This window comes from Centropristis striata, chromosome 4 (assembly GCF_030273125.1).
Source record: "Centropristis striata isolate RG_2023a ecotype Rhode Island chromosome 4, C.striata_1.0, whole genome shotgun sequence".
In the NCBI taxonomy this organism is placed as follows: domain Eukaryota; kingdom Metazoa; phylum Chordata; class Actinopteri; order Perciformes; family Serranidae; genus Centropristis; species Centropristis striata.
Window position 1 is genome coordinate 2,609,398 of NC_081520.1, and position 19,658 is coordinate 2,629,055.

At 36.8% G+C, this 19,658-nt stretch overlaps 1 protein-coding gene across 1 annotated transcript in view; it reads left to right on the forward strand.

Moving 5' to 3' along the window:
* Positions 1 to 19,658, forward strand: part of ece2b (endothelin converting enzyme 2b) — a 55,377-nt gene that overhangs the window by 26,975 nt on the left and 8,744 nt on the right. Inside the window, exons 4-12 of the mRNA XM_059331809.1 lie at positions 984 to 1,199; positions 2,043 to 2,167; positions 3,081 to 3,227; positions 6,917 to 6,982; positions 8,509 to 8,697; positions 15,390 to 15,532; positions 16,225 to 16,339; positions 18,010 to 18,120; positions 18,225 to 18,323. Of these exons, the coding sequence (XP_059187792.1) occupies positions 984 to 1,199; positions 2,043 to 2,167; positions 3,081 to 3,227; positions 6,917 to 6,982; positions 8,509 to 8,697; positions 15,390 to 15,532; positions 16,225 to 16,339; positions 18,010 to 18,120; positions 18,225 to 18,323 (1,211 nt within the window). The remainder of the gene's footprint in view (positions 1 to 983; positions 1,200 to 2,042; positions 2,168 to 3,080; positions 3,228 to 6,916; positions 6,983 to 8,508; positions 8,698 to 15,389; positions 15,533 to 16,224; positions 16,340 to 18,009; positions 18,121 to 18,224; positions 18,324 to 19,658) is intronic.

Below are 19,658 nucleotides of genomic sequence, written 5' to 3' on the forward strand. Positions count from 1 at the left end.
TCCATCATATACACTGATCTTAATCATTGCCTATTTCAATTAATTATTGTAAAGGAGAATAAGGGTTCTTGTATGTTTTATTTAAGACATCTTATTTTGACAGTCTTCTTGTAAATTCTGTGGTGTTAACACACTGTGCTCTTATTTTGAATTATTTTGAAAACTGCATTGTTAAGCTACAGCAGGGGTGTCAAACTCTGGCCCGCGGGCCAAATTTGGCCCGCAGTGTAATTTTATTTGGCCCGCGAGGCAATACCAAATTATTATCTTATTATTGTACTATAAAAGCTGACCCGCCGGTATTATACGGCGCATTTACAGCTAATACTACAAATCCCACAATGCCCTGCTGTTGTTTTGGCGCGTCAATCAGGACAGGACCCAGAAACGCTCCTCTGTGACAGTCGTCATAGCAACCTCAAGCTAGAGCTGTCTCCCAGCTACCCCTTCCCAAAAATGGAGAAAAGAAAGGCAGAATTTATTAACCTGTTGAAAAAGTTTATTTTGATATTTAAATCAGAAGGATGCAAATAGAAAAGAGGCATACGATTTTTATTTAATTTTTATTTAATAAATTAATGACATTGATGTGTTTTTTATTTGAAATTTGATTTTGCATATCTGCACTATTTAGTTATATATTGTATGTTTATAAGCGTTGCTGGTTCCATATTTAATGTTAAAGCAAAACATGTTTGGTAGATATTAAAAGGTTTATTGGTTCAATGTTGGCCCGCAATTTTATTCAAGTTTTACATTTTGGCCCATTGTGTATTTGAGTTTGACACCCCTGGTCTATGTAATTAAGAGAAACCCTTACACCACTATGTCAAGTAGAAATGTTGCCAATATCATGATATGCATTTTTTTACTCATAAAAAAATATACTGGTACAATCATGAACATTACGATATGGCACACCCTCATATACCGCATCCTTTCCTCTTCTTCACTTTTCTCCTCTCTCCCATGATGCTCTGCAGACAGTGGGCGTGGCCTGTGCCTGTCGGAGGCTTGCGTCACGGTGGCGAGTCAGATGGTGGAGGCCATGGACCGCAACTCTGACCCCTGCAACGACTTCTACCAGTTCGCCTGTGGAGGCTGGATGAGGAAGAACCCGCTGCCTGACGGACGGTCGCGCTGGTCCACATTCAACAGCATCTGGGAGCAGAACCAGGCGCTGCTCAAACACCTGCTGGGTGAGACAACACACAGGACCGAAACTGTGGAAAGTTACAAGTTACGCACAGTATCATGATTATTCAAATGTAGCAAATTCACCGTTTATCAAAGAAAGAAACTGAAAAAACAGGCGTTATCGTCTGAATTTGAACTTTCCGACTGTTCTTGAAATTTCATCGGTTGCGAACGTTCCTGTTAGAAAACATAACCAAAACAAAACTTATTGTGATATTTCTGTCAAAAATCACTTTATTCTATACGTTTCCTTTAAAACATCGCGTTTGCACAAAAACTTTAAATTCTCAGCGACACCAGACATGACTGAAACATTTTAAGTATCTTTAACACAAAATATGACATTTCTTAATAAGGTACAAGGTTATAATAGTTTTGGATTTTTAATTAGTTTTAGTTTTAATTTTGTTGTGAATGTTTGTTTTCAAATTCAGTTAGTTTTAGTTAGTTTTTAGAGTGAGTTTTCTAGTTTTAGTTTAGTTTTTATTAGTTTTAGTGTTAGTTTTAGTTTTTTTGTAATGGGTATGTGCCTTCCTTTCCTTTGGTTTATCCATCTCTGTTTCCTTTAAAACGTCGCGTTTGCACAAACCAAATCCTGATAAAAAACTTTAAATTTTCAGCGACACTGTGAAGCCATAATTGATTCTGCTGAGATGAACAGTCACGTTACTGCAGGCTGCTTACACGGAGCAGAGGGGAGAGGACAGGAATGGTTGCAAGTAGAGGCTAGAAAAAAGGAAATAAGATAAGATCAGACTTTATTTATCCTGCAGAGGGGAAATTTAGTTGTCACAGCAGCTCAGCAATAACTAACAATAATTATCTCTTAATGTTTTAATTTGTAGAGAACGGGACTTTTAACGGCAGCAGCGAGGCGGAGAGGAAGACTCAGTCCTACTACCTGTCCTGTCTCAACACCCAGAGGATCGAGGAGCTGGGAGCTCAGCCTCTCATAGACCTCATCGCCAAGGTAACCACTCATCAACCTTGTCACCATGGTGACTCAGCTACAACAGCATCAGGGGTAAAACTCCCTGTAAAACCTGTTTTATTGTGTCTCACTCACAGATGGGCACATATCAGAAACAAAACATGATTTGAAATGTATAATAACACATTATTGGTGTGTTTTAGAGTGATGGAGTATAAACTGTGTGTTTTTTTTTCATAAGTGCACCGTTTTCAAATGTGTTTGGTAAATCTGTGCACCAGTAAACTCAAATTATAGTTAATTATACAGCCTCTAGAATAAAGTTTGGATGAATAAAACGAATGTAGGAATGTAGGTCATATGCAAAAAAACTAAACAAAGACGATGAACTCAGAGATTCTATATTTCTGAGGTACACAGATTCATCTCAATAAACTAGAATATCATAGAAAAGTTTATTTATGTCAGCAGTTAAATTAAAAAAATGGAAATAACAAATTTTATAGATCCATTACACAGAATGAAACATTTCATGTCTTCATTTATTAATTTTTATGTATGTTTAATATGGAAATGTTGGCCTCTGAAAAGTATGTCATCTGTATGACTCAATACTTGGTTGGGGCTATTTGACTTGAACTACTGGAAATAGACTTTTCCATCTTATTCTAATGTATTGAGATGCTCCTGTAAAGCTGGTGATACATACTGTATGACTCATTAAGATAATTTAAGATGAAGTTTATCAACATCAGCATACAAATCAGGTCTAAACTTATGAATAAAAGAAGAGATGAACATGAACTTGTAATGTACTAATTCAGTCGTGATTTTAATAATTTAATTTTAAATGTTGAATATGAATCACTAGCTAATCAAAACCAACGTGTAAATAATCATGATGTTGATGTTCGTCCCTTGACCACCACCTTGACTCTGTCTCATTGTGTAGATCGGGGGCTGGAACATGACGGGACCCTGGGAGAAGGACAACTTCATGGAGGTTCTGAAGGTGGTTTCTGGTCCGTACAGAGCTCAGCCTTTCTTCAGCGTCGGAGTCAGTGCCGATCCTAAAAACTCCAACAGCAACGTCATCCAGGTAAAACCAGAACCGGCTTCTTAACCAGAATCACTCTACAGGAAGGCAGCTTTCTGCAAAAGGCGGAAAATGAACTCAGGCCCCGTTTACACGAGGACGCTTGCGGGTAAAAACGACAAAATATTTTATCTGAAGTGCCTTTCGTTTAGACGGTGACGGCGTTTTTTTGGGCTTAAAGACGCAAAAATCTGAAACCACCCTCCAAAGTGGAAAAGTTAAATCCGCTCCTCCGTAGCGTGTCGTCTACACTGACAAGACACAAAACTCTGATCTGATCTGCTCACGTCACGTATGTGTTTACGTCACATACATGCTCCAGGACAGGAAATAAACAAACGTGGGATTATTTCCATGGTGGGACCTTCAGGCTGCTCTGGCAGCTCTAATAAACTTACAGGAGTCTTTCCACCAAATGTCCAGGATATGTACAGATAGTATTAGTGAACAGAGAAGGATCTGGAATTACCTCCATCACATTCTGGATGCAGCGATTGGTGGGAGGAGCCAGACGGCTGTGAACGAGACCTGGGAGATCTAGTGATGGAGGAGAACTTTGTGGAAGGAGTAGCTGATGAAAATGTGTGGCGTGAAAACTTCTGCATGCCCAAAGATGCTCTTATGGCTTTAAGTGATGCCGCCTGGCTGCATACAATCACATTTCACACACTTTTGCGTCACCGTATGCAGCAGATTTCCTCCTGAAAACGCTCGTCTAAACGAGGAATAAAAAGTGAAGACGCGACGCCACTTTTGCGTCTTCTGTTCAGACCGTCCTCGTGTAAACGTAGCCTCAGTAGCACTCTACGAGCCTATGAGGCTAAAATATAAGCAGCATTTTCTGTCCACCTCTGAAACGACACATTGTGTTTTATTGTGTTTCCTGTCAGTCTCATTTAGACTCTTTGTGAGATGCCCGTCTGCCTTATTCTGGGTTGCTTTGAGGTGTCGGCAGTTGTTGCCAATGCTGTCATAGCAACTTTTTCTGCAGGATTTTCCACCATTGGATCAGGCTTTCAGCTTCTAAAGGGACGAGCATGCACCTCTGCATTTGTAGAGCAGTTAACAGTCCCTTTCTCTGCAAATGAAAACAAAGTGTTGTTGCTCGCCACAGGGGTTTTTTTGTTGCTCTTTTTTACATTTTACTCACTGTGGCCTTGTATTTCACTCCAATATATTAAGTCCTGCAGCTCTAAGGAATCAGCAGAATCATGGCTAGAAGAGTGAACAACTCAAAAGTGTCTTTTTGTAAAATAACACAGTTATAACGACACAAATCATAAAAAAAGAAAAAAAACATGTTGACTGAATTTCTCTGATAAATATGTTTTTTTATTTCTAATTGGAATGAAATAGAATTTATCCATATACATTTTTTGCAAGTGCCCACAAGTGTCAAGAATGTTGGGGAAAAAATGGGGAAAATGTTCATATTGAGCTATTTCCATTTTTCTAGCCTCTGATATCACAGTGTCGCCGAAGGAGCAGAATTTAATGTTTTTAACAGGATCTGGTTTGTCCCAATGCAACGTTTTAAAGGAAACATATAGAATAAAGTGATTTTGACAGAAATATCACAATTTTAAGCTTTGTTTTGGTTGTTTTCTAACAGAAACGTTGGAATGGAACCAGCACGGCTAGAAGTTTGAATAACTATAAAGTGTCTTTGTGCAGAATAACACAGTTATAATGACAAAAATCATAAAAAAGAAAAAAACACTGAAAGGACCTGTCATAAAGCTAGATTTTCAAAAGCCTGAAAACAGAACAAATAGAAGCTGCAGAAATTATAGTCATGTTGGCCAAATGACACCAAAAAATGTTTTTCTTTTAGTCAACCATCCTAACCTTTACCATTAAAGCATCATGTTCAAATCAACTTAAGACATTTGGAATATTGCACCACAGTTAAGTGAGTCTACATCACTGGAAACTACACCAAGTGTAAACTACTGGTCAAAAGTTTTAGAACACACCAACTTTTCCAGAATTTAATTGAAAATGATGCAGTTTAATGTCTCAGTGTACTCTGAAATTAATGCACATTTGCAACATTTAAAATTCTTTATTGAGCATGATAGTGTTTTGAAAGTTAAAAAAAGATTAAAAATCACATTTTATGTTGGACTAAAGGACTAAAAAAAGACACAAAATGACCAAAAAAAGACACAAAGTGACAAAAAAAGACACCAAAAGACACAAAATGACCAAAAAAGACACAAAATGACTTACAAAGACATAAAAAGAATTCAAAAATGGACAAAATAGCCCAAGACTCCATAGAGTTAAGTTGTTAACCCATTTCTTGTTCCCTGAAAAAGGCCTACTTGTATAATTCTGAAATGTACATTATTTTTCAGTTTTGGTTAAGCTTACCTTTTTTTATTTACCTCTGGCAGTTCACCACTTACCTTTGGACCCTTTCAAGCTGTTCATTTGACTTGAACTGCTTGAATTTCAATAAAAAACTGGAAAAATTGGGGTGTTCTAAAACTTTTGACAGGTAGTGTAAATGTCGGCTTAACAGCTGGAACAGGGATGTGAAGTGCTCAGAAAAAGTAGAAATGTATAAATACATGTATAATTCCATGACACATGATGGGCATGTGATTATTGTGTGGACTGACTATCTTTAGGGACTAGACAGTCAGCGTGTGCTCCAACCTGTGCCACACATTCAAACTAGTCATGGAAAAAATTATTTATTGTTCATTTTAATGTCTAGTTCAACAAAAGGTGCATTTGTTTGGACAAATATAATGATAACAACAAAAATAGCCCCTAAGAGTTTAATTTAAGAGCTGATATCTAGACATTTTCCATCATGGTTTTCTTGATAATGATTTTGGCTATTATAAAGATGTTATTATAATGTTTTTATCATTATATTTGTCCAAACAAATGTACCTTTAGTTGTACCAGGCTTCAAAATGAACAAGAAATTGAAGAAAACAAGGGTGGTCTAATCATTTTGTCCATGACTGTATTTTGTTTGATGTTTGGTTCTCAATGGGCATTTTTGGAATGGAGAACCCGTTTTTATAGCTCTAAGAATTCCCAATTTTATTATTGTAGTTAAATGTAGTAGGAATTAAAGTGTACAGCCACACAAAGGGCCAATGCAGCACAAACAATCACCATTTTTACAAACCTGTCCAGACAACACAAAGAACAGCTTCTGAGAAAAAGAAATTTGGAGCGACTGTCAAAACCAAAACTGAAAAATAATGTACATTTCAGAATTATACAAGTAGGCCTTTTTCAGGGAACAAGAAATGGGTTAACAACTTAACTCTATGGAGTCTTGGGCTATTTTGTCCATTTTTGAATTCTTTTCATGTCTTTGTAAGTCATTTTGTGTCTTTTGGTGTCTTTTTTGGTCATTTTGTGTCTTTTTTTAGTCCTTTAGTCCAACATAAAATGTGATTTTGAATCTAAGAATTCCCAATTTTATTATTGTAGTTAAATGTAGTAGGAATTAAAGTGTACAGCCACACAAAGGGCCAATGCAGCACAAACAATCACCATTTTTACAAAAAATTTGGACCGACTGTAAAAAAAGAGAGAAAGCTCAAGGTTCTCCAAGCTGATTGTTCTGCACCAGATGCTTTTTTAAGCTGACTCAGCTGTAGATCTCTGTGTGATCATGTCAGTCCAACAGTTTGTTAGAGATCTGATCATCTTGTGCCCAGGTGGACCAATCAGGACTCTTCCTACCGTCCAGGGACTATTACCTCAACAAGACTGCCAATGAGAAGGTGAGGATTCTTGTGTCTCGTGTCAGGAAGTTGTTGAAAAAATGCTGCAAAGTTTGGCTTTTTTCTTTGATTTTATATACTACCCTCTCTGCTTGTTGTTTTCTTAATTTATAAGCCAGAATTTTAGCTGATTTACTACCTACTTCATAATACCTCTGTTTCAAAAAGGTTAGCCTCTTCTGAATGTCAACCTCGTAAATTTCTTTTATCTGTTTTTTAATTTCCTTAATTTTACAAGTAATGTCCAATTGGGCATCTTTTTTATGTCTTTTTTCTAAATTTTCTCTTTTTCTAGTTTATCTAATTTTTCCTGTCTGAGCCTCTTTTGTAAAGCCAATTTCGCAATGATTTTCCCTCTCAAGACAGCCTTGCCTGCATCCCATAGCATACATGGGGAGACTTCCCCATTATCATTTTCTGACAGGTATAACTGAATTTCCTTTTTAAGTTCTTCCTTCATTTTTCCTTTAAGTACATTTAAATTAAGTCTCCAGGAAAAGGATTCTTGCAATATGTAATTTAAGTTTGTCAGAGTTTATTTAGATGATCTGAGAGAGTGTTGACTGTATAACACACAGATGTTTGATTAAAGCAGAGGTGTCAAACTCTGGCCCGTGGGCCAAAGTTGGCCCGCAGTATAATTATATTTGGCCCGCGAGGAAATACCAAATGACAACCAGAGCTGGCCCGCCGGTATTATACAGCGCAAATAATACTACAAATCCCAGAATGCTCTGCTGGTGTTTTGGCTTGAACACAGTAGATCAGTGTGGAGCAAACTGAGCAACAATTAAAGTTGTCTTTATGCACTTTTTCTTGCTAGTCCAAGGCTTGAATGGCTGCACATTCATTGAAGGATATTATTATTAGTCATTTGGTTTATTATTGTTATTTTATTCTTACATTTATTTTTAGCCTGTGGAAAAAGATTACTGTTAAATTTAAATTTAAAGAAGGCCGCATATAAAATAAAGGGACATACAAATTATTTAAATTTTATTTAAGAAATGAATGCCATTGATGTGTTTGTTTGTTTTATTTGATATTCGATTTTGCATGTTTGCAATATTAAGTTCAGATTCAGATTTGACTTTATTAATCCCACAGTGGGGAAATTTCTTTGTTACAGCCGCAAAGTTTCACACAATTAAGATAAAGATAAAAAATAAACAATCTAAGAAAAGACATATTAACAATATACAAATATACAATAATAATAATAGTAATAATATACTATATACAACTTAGTGCAAATTTAAGTGGAGAAATGTGCAGATTTATGCAAAAATGTTCAGGTTGTGTTAGTGTTGTACAGTCTTATGGCAGCTGGAATTAATGATTTGCGGAGTTATATTAAGTTATATCAAGCTTTGCTTATTCCATTTCGTTTGAACTTGTTTAGGTCAATTTTTTCAATAAATATCAATGTTGGCCCGCAACTTTGTCCAAGTTTTAAATTTTGGCCCACTGTGTCTTTGAGTTTGACACCCCTGGGTTAAAGAATCAGAGATCTGTCTGAATTGCAGGTGCTGGTGGCGTACCTGGAGTACATGGTGGAGCTGGGGATGCTGCTGGGGGGCGAGAGAAGCACCACGCAGCTTCAGATGCAGCAGATTCTGGAGTTTGAGACGGTGCTCGCCAACATCACCGTCCCACAGGACCAGCGCCGAGACGAGGAGAAGATCTACCACAAGGTCACCATCGCTGAACTACAGGTGAGCTCCCCAACACCTGAAACACCTCAGAGACTGATGGATGGATTGAGATGTAACGTCCTCCATCTAGAGCAGGGGTGGGCAATTAATTTCCCCAAGGGGCCACATGACCAATACCACGAAGGTTGCAGGGGCCGGACCAAAACTCTGAACTAAATTCTGCTCAATATTAATTTAATCGCTTTATAAAATACAGTAAATTATCTGGTTTTGCTACTGATAGGAATACATGTTATGATAAGACTGTTAATGTGGTAATAAATCAAATATAGCAGTAAAAAGTAGTAAATACTCCAATCACTATATCACTATTCCATTTATTTTAAACACAACTGTAAATGTCCTTTAGTAAGCTTCCTATTTGTGTTTTTGTATTATATAGCTTGTTTTTCATGTTTGTACATTTTCAAGGTGTTTAACAATGTTGAGGTGCTTTTATTTTTGAAAAGGTGCCGTCCAGTGTGAAACGGGTGCTTTCATTTTGAAAGGTAGTGACAGGAAATAACCGGTAGAACGGTTAAATGAAAAAACGAACGGTAAATAATAACGAGTGCGTAGTAATTCATATAAAGTTGATATAAAGTATGAAAAGGCTTCTATAGTGGCTGACTGACAGGAACAAGGTTTGTTAAAGTTTATTTTATTCTGTCATATATATTAGTGGCTATATTTGTATATTTTGTATATAAGTGTGGTAGTATGGGGGCCTGTTACATGGATGGATTAGGAGACAACAGGCCCCGGGGCATAGACACTGAGGGGCTGCACAGCTTACAGCCACTAAACCAGCACAAACAAGACACAGGAAACCGTGTAATTCTCAATGTGCTGCCAAGGACATAATGAATTGGTGCTCATGTGCTGTTTGCATGTATTAAAGTATTAAAGTTAAGTGATATGTAATACACATTTGGTGCAAAATTGGCCTCTTTATATGCAAATGAGCCTCAGAGATCAGTCGCATACAGTAACAGGGAAGTTGTGTAACAGTCTGCTCAAACGTCATTGATTTTGGGATGCAGTGACAGTCGTGTCAGTAATAAATAAATAAATAAATAAATAAATAAATAACTGAATAAAGCGTCCCTACAGTTGACAGTTTGCTCTGAGCACTAATGTAGATATGATACAGTATGTGTTGTGTTTCAGAGTGCGGTCCCTCTCTGCTGCAGCTCTCTGTCCTTCAGGGTTGCAGATGCTTCTGGGGTCACCATGGCAACTGTTGCCAAGAGCTGTTGCTATGTGCCTGCCTCTCTCTCTCTCTTTCTCTCTCTCTCTCTCTCTTTCTCTCTCTCTCTCTCTCTCCGTGGCAGAGAGGGCGGTTAGATAACAGGTTATTATATAAACATGGCTGATATGAACATGAAGGAGACTTCAGGTTCCAAACATTCATCTGCACTGACTTTTATCTGAATCTTTGTCCTGAAGTCGAAATGTGGACATCATTTATTATTATTATTCTAGTTATTGTTATTGTTATTGTTGTAGTTTATGGTGTCAGGTGAAGGGGCAGCAGAGACAGTCTGATAAGTGAATGTGTGATTTCTGTCAGAACAAAAAACATGGCGGACAGTTCTCTCATTTTTCGTGAAAAAATCAATATTTTGACTTAGTTTCTGCATAAAAAATGGATTTTGATCACATTTCTAGCGAGAAATATATGTTTTATTTTCTAAATATTCACTCAGTGAATGTACATAATCACTTTGTATGTTGGAATAGCCACGGGATATGACATTCAGTCATTAACTTGCATTGCAGCGAAATCCGTGTCAGTTTCACGGAAATTTGAGTGATTCCGTGGCTATTCCACGGATTAAGAGTTAAGCAAATCCGTGGCTATTTCACGGATTCCTGTGAGACCATGTTGGATTTTTTACAGGCATTCATCATCATTCATTCTGTTCCTAACACATTCATTTGCAGATTTCTGACAGAAGGAATTTGAACAGCTTTTCTTAAATGGAATTAGAAAAGTACACTAATGAAGAAATCTCACAAATGTTCACATATTCATGAAGGTCGAAACAAGTGATTTACGACACAAGTTTGCTGACTAGAATCACTCGAACAAAAAAGACCAAAAGAGAGACTGATCTAAAGGGATCTAAAGGGCCAAAAAGTGCATAGCTAATTTAAATATTAGTGTTCCAAAAATAAACGTAGAATTATATTCAACAATGCAGACAAAAAATGCAGAGAAACAGAGGCAATTCGCTGTATTTACAGTGTTAAAAATTGAACGGAATACGTCACAAACCTCAAGAGTTTTGTTGTCAGGCAGACTGAAATAAATAAATTAAGTGAAGAGGACAGAACAGAACAAACTGTATCACTTCACTAAAACCGCCTTTAACCTTTTCTTCTTCTGCCAGTAAAAGCAAAAAAAGAACAGATGATTAAATTACTCTTTATTCTGTTTTCAGGTCAGACACCAACAATGAATAATGCTGTTTTAATAACTGATCCCGTGTTTCCCATTGGTCACAGTAAATGTGCAGATTATTAACAGAAATATTTCTCCACCAAAGCGAATTATCCGTGTACTTTTTACAGTCCAAAAAGTACACGAGCTGCAGTACACAGGCCTCAGCAGTTAGAGGAGGATATTTACTGAAGGATTTATTTATTGTTTACAAGTTGTTAAGTTATAAATAAATAAAGAGTTTGAGGGAGTGGAAGTTGCTGAGCCTCCAGCGCCCTCTGCTGGCAAACACAGCAGTGGAGCCTTTTTTATTTATGTCTTTTCTTTGGTTTTAAACTCATTTTTATTAAATACCAAAACAGGTCATATTCATGAGAAGAAAGAAGAACTTTAAACAGTGTATTTGTGTTATTTAGCAACTTTAAAAATGTTTCTGTTCAGAATAACTGGAATTGAGTGACATATACAAACCAAGGTTCTAATAGTTTTTCATTAGTTTTATTTTTCATTGTGAATTTTTGTTTTCAAATTCAGTTAGTTTTAATTAGTTTTTAGAGTGAGTTGCTAGTTTTTTATTATTTTGAAAGCGCTTAGTTTTAGTTTAGTTTTTATTAGTGTTAGTTTTTGAGATTCAAAAAGGTCACAATAAATGTGTGTTATGAAAAAAGTTGACAAAGACAGAAGCGAAGGACATTTTCCTATAACTTTAGTTAGTTTTAATTCGTTTTGTAACCACACAATACAGTTTCAGTTAGTTATCGTTTTTATTCTTATTTCAGTTAATGAAAATCTTTTTTTCAATTCTATTTTTTCATTCGGTTTCGTTAACTATAATGACCTTTTTTTTATTTTATTTTTTTTATTATTAATTTAGACAAAACACAACACAAATCACCAATGAACAAACAGAGAAAAACAAGAACAAAACAAAAAACACAACAACAACAAAATCACAAAACCAACCCAAATAAATAAATAAAACCACAATAATAAACAAGAACCTTAACACATCAAAACTAAAACAAGACACAAGCATACATCAAACATAATTACCACATAAAACACACAGTATATCCGTAAACTTGATAACCTAAGAAAAAATAAATAAAAAGGGTTAAGTTAACTATATTAACTATAATGACCTTGATACAAATGTGATTCATCCACAGGAGACACGTGTCCTTCACTGGACTGTCTTCTCTCTGCACAGTCTGCAGTTGTTTGGTTTTTAATTGTTTCAGGCAGACAGCAGGGATTAGTTTTTCATCTCGTTATCTCCGCCCCAGGTGATGTAGTCTGCTCCCACACTCAGGATTACTGGGACAGAGAGGGCAAAAATCTAACTCTGGACCAGATCAGGCTTATAGTTTCACTTATCAGGCTAAATGTAGTTCCAGTGGTGGAAGAAGTATTCTGATCCTTTACTTAAGTAAAAGTACTAATACAACACTATGAAATTACTCCACTACAAGTACAAGTCCTGCATTCAAAACTTACTTAAGTAAAAGTACAAAAGTATCAGCATCAAAATGTACTTAAAGTATCAAAAGTAAAAGTACTTGTTATGCCGAATGGACCCACTCAGATTGTTTTGTATATTCTAAATACCTTATTACATAATTTGTATTGATGATTTTATGTAAGCAGGGTTTAAATTTTGTAAAGATATGAGTCATTTAAGTACTTAATATACTGTTATAAGATTTAATAAAATAAAAAAAAGTCTAATCACCTTAAATTGATCATACGTTTTATGTTGAATCTTGACCTGAAAAGTAACTAAAGCTGTCAGCTAAATGTAGTGGAGTAAAAAGTACAATATTTGTCTCAAAATGTAGTGGAGTAGAAGTATACATTTACAGAAAATAGAAACACTCAAGTAAAGTACAAGTACCTCAAAATTGTACTTAAGTACAGTACTTGAGTAAATGTACTTCCCACCACTGTGTAGTTCCCTCTGCCTTATTATGCTGCAGACCTGCTGAAACAAATAAATATTATTTTATTTTTTCTGGCTGAAATTATTGGCTGCAGCACACTCAGTTTGCCTCAGGAAACATACTGCTGTCATATATAAAAAAGGGAAAAACTGACATTTTCAAAGGGGGCCCTCACTGCAAAAAAAGAAAAGTTGGGTGAACTCAAAATTTCAAGGCAACAAACTTTGATAAGATTTTAAGTTGGACAATTAAACTAAATATTTTAAGTTTTGTTTTTGAGTTTGCTCAACTCTGAATTTCTCTGGCACGATTGTAACGCTGCTATGAAATGTCAGCTAATGTTGTGACCACAATTTTGAGTTAGCATTGATACGCTAATGGCTACTCTTGTAGCTGTAACAAGCAGCGCTGCTAGCATCAGTTAGCCACTAGCATCAGTTAGCCGCTAGCTTTCGCTAATGACCGAATTTCCCAACAAAGAAATAAGAGTTATCAGAACTATTGTCCCTTGTTGTGAACCCCAACTTAAAGATATAAGTAACAACAACTCACCAACTTGTTTTTGAGCAGACAACTGGCTTCCTTTGTTGTGCTAACTTACATTATTGCCCTAAATGTCAATCATTTATATTTCCAAGTTTTACCAACTTAAATCACTGTTTTAGGCCAAAAAATACAAGTTGGCTTTTTTGCAGTGCTCTGACTTCCAGATATCTGAATAAAATGGGCTCTATGAGTCTCCTCTTTACCTTACTTTATGCTGATAACATTTCTGCATCCCTAAACAGTTTGTGAGTTGCATAAATCAGGTATGACTGAAAAGCTTAGACTCTTGTGGATTCAATTTCCCCAATTTTATTCATGCGTGATGATGTTAGTCCCCATAGTAGCATTTCATTGCAGTGAAACTTGACCTCAGTGTATAAAATGAGGATAATCACAGCCTCATGAACCCTTACAACCACAAACTAGAGACCTGGAGCATTCAGAGAACGTGCAGCTTTCCTACGTGTACTGACAGTAAGGAGGTTTATGCTCATTATACAATCCCTGAAAATACAGAAGTCTCCAAAGTGTCAAATGCGTTTGAAACCAAATCACAGCATGGATTTTTCTACAGTGTTCCTCAAGGTCTTGGTGTTTTAATGTGGGATTGTGGAGGGATATTTCACCATATTTGTTTATTCTGCATCTGTGGAAAAATGGCCAAATTTGCCACCAAATCTGTGTAACAACTGATATCAACCCAAAAAATTGCTGCGACAACTTATGAGACATAATTGAGCATGATAATAACGATGCTGATCTTCAGTTCAGTTCAGTTCAGTTCAGCTTTTATTTCGAACATGTGCGAGTAACACAACAAAGTAAACACAAAAACAAATACATCCAATGAGAATAATAAAAATAAAAAAAAAATAGCAAGAGTCAAAACAAACGATGAACGCAACATGTCCGAAAAGGAGTAGGATGAAGCATATGCTTATTTAAACCTACCCCTTCTCCCTTTTTTCTCCCCTAAACATACATATTTAAATAATACATATTAACAAAAAACAAAAAAAAAAATTGAAAATAAATAGATTACATAAACAAATACATTAATAATTTATCATTTATGAAAACACCCAGTTGTGAAAGCCCTTCTTCCTCCCTGTACCTTGTGAAAACCATGTGTTTGTACCAAGGTTATAATAGTTTTGTATTTTTCATTAGTTTTAGTTTTAATTTTGTTGTGAATTTTTGTTTTCAAATTCAGTTAGTTTTAGTTAGTTTTTAGAGTGAGTTTTCTAGTTTTAGTTGAGTTTTTATTTTTTGAAAATGCTTAGTTTTAGTTTAGTTTTATTAGTTTTAGTGTTAGTTTTAGTTTTTTTGTAATGCGCTATATGTTGGGTGCGAGATTCAAAGAGGTCATAATAAATGTTTCCTTTATTTCCTTTGGTTTATCATCTCAGCCCCAATAAGGTTATTAACTCTTACAGTTCTGGGTGTTTTGTATTTTGGTTCTAGTGTAAACATCCCAGTCTCAGTAAACATATTCACCATGTGTTGCATGTTCAAATAAATACACTGAATTATGAATGAAAAAAGTTGACAAAAACGAAAACTAAGGACATTTTCACTATAATTTTAGTTAGTTTTAGTTAGTTTTGTAACCACACAATACAGTTTCAGTTAGTTACCGTTTTTTAAAAAACTCTAGTTTTTATTTTTATTTCAGTTAACGAAAATGTTTTTTCAATTCTAGTTTTCGTTATTTCGTTAGTTTTCGTTAACTATAATAACCTTGTTTTGTACCGCTTTTTTCTTCTTCTGTGGTGTTTCAGCTGCTGGCTCCGTCCGTGGACTGGTTGGACTACCTGACGTCCTCTCTGTCTCCTCTGGAGCTGAACGACACTGAACCTGTGGTCCTGTATGCCAGAGAGTACCTGCAGCAGGTGTCTGACCTCATCAACAGGACCGACCACAGGTCAGAGACGCTCCACACCTCACAGAAGGCACACTCAAAAAAATAACTTGTTCCCAGAACAAAATAAAATTATGGAAATAATTTCCACCTAAATAAAATGCTTTAATTTAGCGAGAAACAATTTTGTTGAGTGAACAAAATGTAAATATGTCGGGTCAACATGATGTATTTGCGTTACTGTTAATTAATTACCAGGGGTCAGTCCAACTAGATTTGTAAGGGTAATTGTAACATACTAACATAATTTTATTGGGCCATTTAAACATGTATGACATTATTAAGAGTTACTTTATTTAATAGGGTAGTTACAACTACTTTTTAAAATAGTGAAGTACATGAATTAATTGTGCTGAACCAACAAAACAAAGCTAGGTTGAAGTGGTTTAGCCTAAAAGATTACCTTTATCATATGAAAATGAACATAATAGTAATTATTCAGAAAATAAAGTATTATATTCAGCAATTTAATTAGGTTGTTTTAACATAAAGTATTCTACTAAATTTTAAAGTGTTAGCATTTTATGCTAAAACTACATGTTTTAAAACTGTTCAACCACAAAACCATCATTTTATTTAGTAGAAGCTACTCAGGAGAAGGTAACAGACACCCAGTTTGCTTTTTTTGAGTGCAGCAGGTGTCCTACCTGTCCCCCAGTCTGACCACCTGTCTGTCTCTCTGTCTGTCTCCTCAGTCTGTTGAACAACTACATGATGTGGACGCTGGTTCAGAAGAGCGTGGTCAGTTTGGACCAACGTTTCGAGAACGCTCAGGACAAACTGCTGGAGAGCCTCTACGGGACCAAAAAGGTACTTATTTCAAATACTACAAGTACTACTACTCTACACAGCTAGAAGTAAACAGGTCATATTCATGAGAAGAAGGAAGAACTTTAAACAGTGTATTTGTGTTATTTAGCAACTTTAAAAATGTTTCTGTTCAGAATAACTGGAATTGACTGACATATACAAACCAAGGTTCTAATAGTTTTTCATTAGTTTTATTTTTCATTGTGAATTTTTGTTTTCAAATTCAGTTAGTTTTAATTAGTTTTTAGAGTGAGTTGCTAGTTTTTTATTATTTTGAAAGCGTTTAGTTTTAGTTTAGTTTTTATTAGTGTTAGTTTTTGAGATTTATTAGTGTTTATTAGTGATTTATTAGTGTTAGTTTTTGAGATTTATTAGTGTTTATTAGTGATTTATTAGTGTTAGTTTTTGAGATTTATTAGTGTTTATTAGTGATTTATTAGTGTTAGTTTTTTAGATTTATTAGTGTTTATTAGTGATTTATTAGTGTTAGTTTTTGAGATTTATTAGTGTTTATTAGTGATTTATTAGTGTTAGTTTTTGAGATTCAAAAAGGTCACAATAAACTGTTACTATTGTTGCTGCTCTAAACACTGCGGTTACTACCAGAGTTACTCCTGGTTCTGATACCGTTTTTTCTTTTAATACAGGAGGTATAACTACTTCTAACAAGACGTTGACTGCAGTGACTGCGGTCTGTAATCTTTTAGTCCTACTGAGCTTCAACTGGTTCTAACCAAGGTTATAATAGTTTTGGATTTTTCATTAGTTTTAGTTTTAATTATATTGTGAATTTTTTTTTTCAAATTCAGTTAGTTTTAGTTAGTTTTTAGAGTGAGTTTTCTAGTTTTAGTTTACTTTTTATTTTTGAAAATGCTTAGTTTTAGTTTAGTTTTTATTAGTTTTAGTGTTAGTTTTAGTTTTTTTGTAATGGGCTATGTGTTGGGTGCGAGATTCAAAGAGTTCATAATAAATGTTTCCTTTATTTCCTTTGGTTTATCATCTCAGCCCCAATAAGGTTATTAACTCTTACAGTTCTGGGTGTTTTGAATTTTGGTTCTAGTGTAAACATCCCAGTCTCAGTAAACATATTCACCATGTGTTGCATGTTCCAATAGAAACACTGAATTATGAATGAAAAAAGTTGACAAAAACGAAAACTAAGGACATTTTCACTATAATTTTAGTTAGTTTTGTAACCACAAAATACAGTTTCAGTTAGTTATCGTTTTTTTTAAAACTCTAGTTTTTATTTTTATTTCAGTTCACGAAAATGTTTTTTCAATTCTAGTTTTCGTTATTTCGTTAGTTTTCGTTAACTATAATAACCTTGGTTCTAACCAGAAGTTCCTAGTTTGAGGTGTTTCCACTAGGCTTGAATGGGTTTTCAGGTGTTTGGCTGGTTCTAACTTCTTACTGGTTTTGGAAGTGACACCCATCCTGGTGTACTGGGGAAACTGGTTCCTGCTGCCTGTAATTGGTTCTAAATGGTGTGCAACTAACTCTAACTGGTTCTGGCCTGCTGCTACTTTAGTTCTAACTAGCTCTAACTGGTTTTTACCACAAACTGTATAACTTTCTGGTATAGATCAAGCAGCAACAACAGGCTCCAGCTGGCTGCAAGTGGTTTTACCTGGTTGTGGTTTTGTGTAACTGGTTGTGGTTTGTTGCAGTCCTGCACCCCCCGCTGGCAGACGTGCATCGGGAACACTGACGACACTCTGGGCTTCGCGCTGGGAGCGCTCTTTGTCAAGGCGACCTTCGATAAACACAGCAAAGAGATCGTGAGTCACATCGCTGTTTAGGAAATCATGTGGGCCCTGGATCAGGAAGAGCTGGTCCTGGATCAGCTGCAGGTCTGATCTGGTTCTTCACCTGTCTTTTTCAGGCCGAGGACATGATCAACGAGATCCGCTCAGCGTTTAAAGACGCTCTGGACAAACTGAACTGGATGGACGACCAAACGAGACAGGCTGCTAAAGATAAGGTACATCAACAGAAATGGACAGACAAGTGGACACATAGCTGGACAGACAGGTGGACTGAAAGATGGACAGACAGGTGGTCTGAAAGATGGACAGACTGGTGGACAGACAGGTGGACCGACAGACTGGACAGACAGGTGGACTGAAAGATGGACAGACTGGTGGACAGACAGGTGGACTGAAAGATGGACAGACAGGTGGACTGAAAGACGGACAGACTGGTGGACAAACAAGTGGACTGAAAGATGGACGGACAGGTGGACAGACTGACTGGACAGACTGGTGGACAGACAGGTGGACTGAAAGATGGACAGACAGGTGGACTGAAAGATGGACAGACTGGTGGACAGACAGGTGGACTGAAAGATGGACAGACTGGTGGACAGACAGGTGGTCTGAAAGATGGACAGACTGGTGGACAGACCGGTGGACTGAAAGATGGACAGACTGGTGGACAGACAGGTGGACTGACATATGGACAGACAGGTGGGCAGACAGGTGGACTGAAAGATGGACAGACAGGTGGACTGAAAGATGGACAGACAAGTGGACATACAGGTGGACTGACATATGGACAGACAGGTGGACAGACAGACTGGACAGACCGGTGGACTGAAAGATGGACAGATTGGTGGACTGACATATGGACAGACAGGTGGACATACAGGTGGACAGACAGGTGGACTGACATATGGACAGACAGGTGGACTGAAAGGTGGACAGACAGGTGGACATACAGGTGGACTGACATATGGACAGACAGGTGGACTGAAAAATGGACAGACAGGTGGACTGAAAGATGGACAGACAGGTGGACTGACATATGGACAGACAGGTGGACAGACAGGTGGACTGAAAGATGGACAGACAGGTGAACTGACATATGGACAGACAGGTGGACTGAAAGATGGACAGACAGGTGGACTGAAAGATGGACAGACTGGTGGACAGACAGGTGGACTGAAAGGTGGACAGACAGGTGGACATACAGGTGGACTGAAAGATGGACAGACAGGTGGACTGAAAGATGGACAGACAGGTGGACTGACATATGGACAGACAGGTGGACTGACATATGGACAGACTGGTGGACAGACAGGTGGACAGACATATGGACAGACAGGTGGACAGACTGGTGGACAGACAGGTGGTCTGAAAGATGGACAGACAGGTGGACTGAAAGATGGACAGACTGGTGGACAGACAGGTGGACTGAAAGATGGACAGACTGGTGGACAGACAGGTGGTCTGAAAGATGGACGGACAGGTGGACTGACATATGGACAGACAGGTGGACAGACAGGTGGACTGAAAGATGAACAGACAGGTGGACTGAC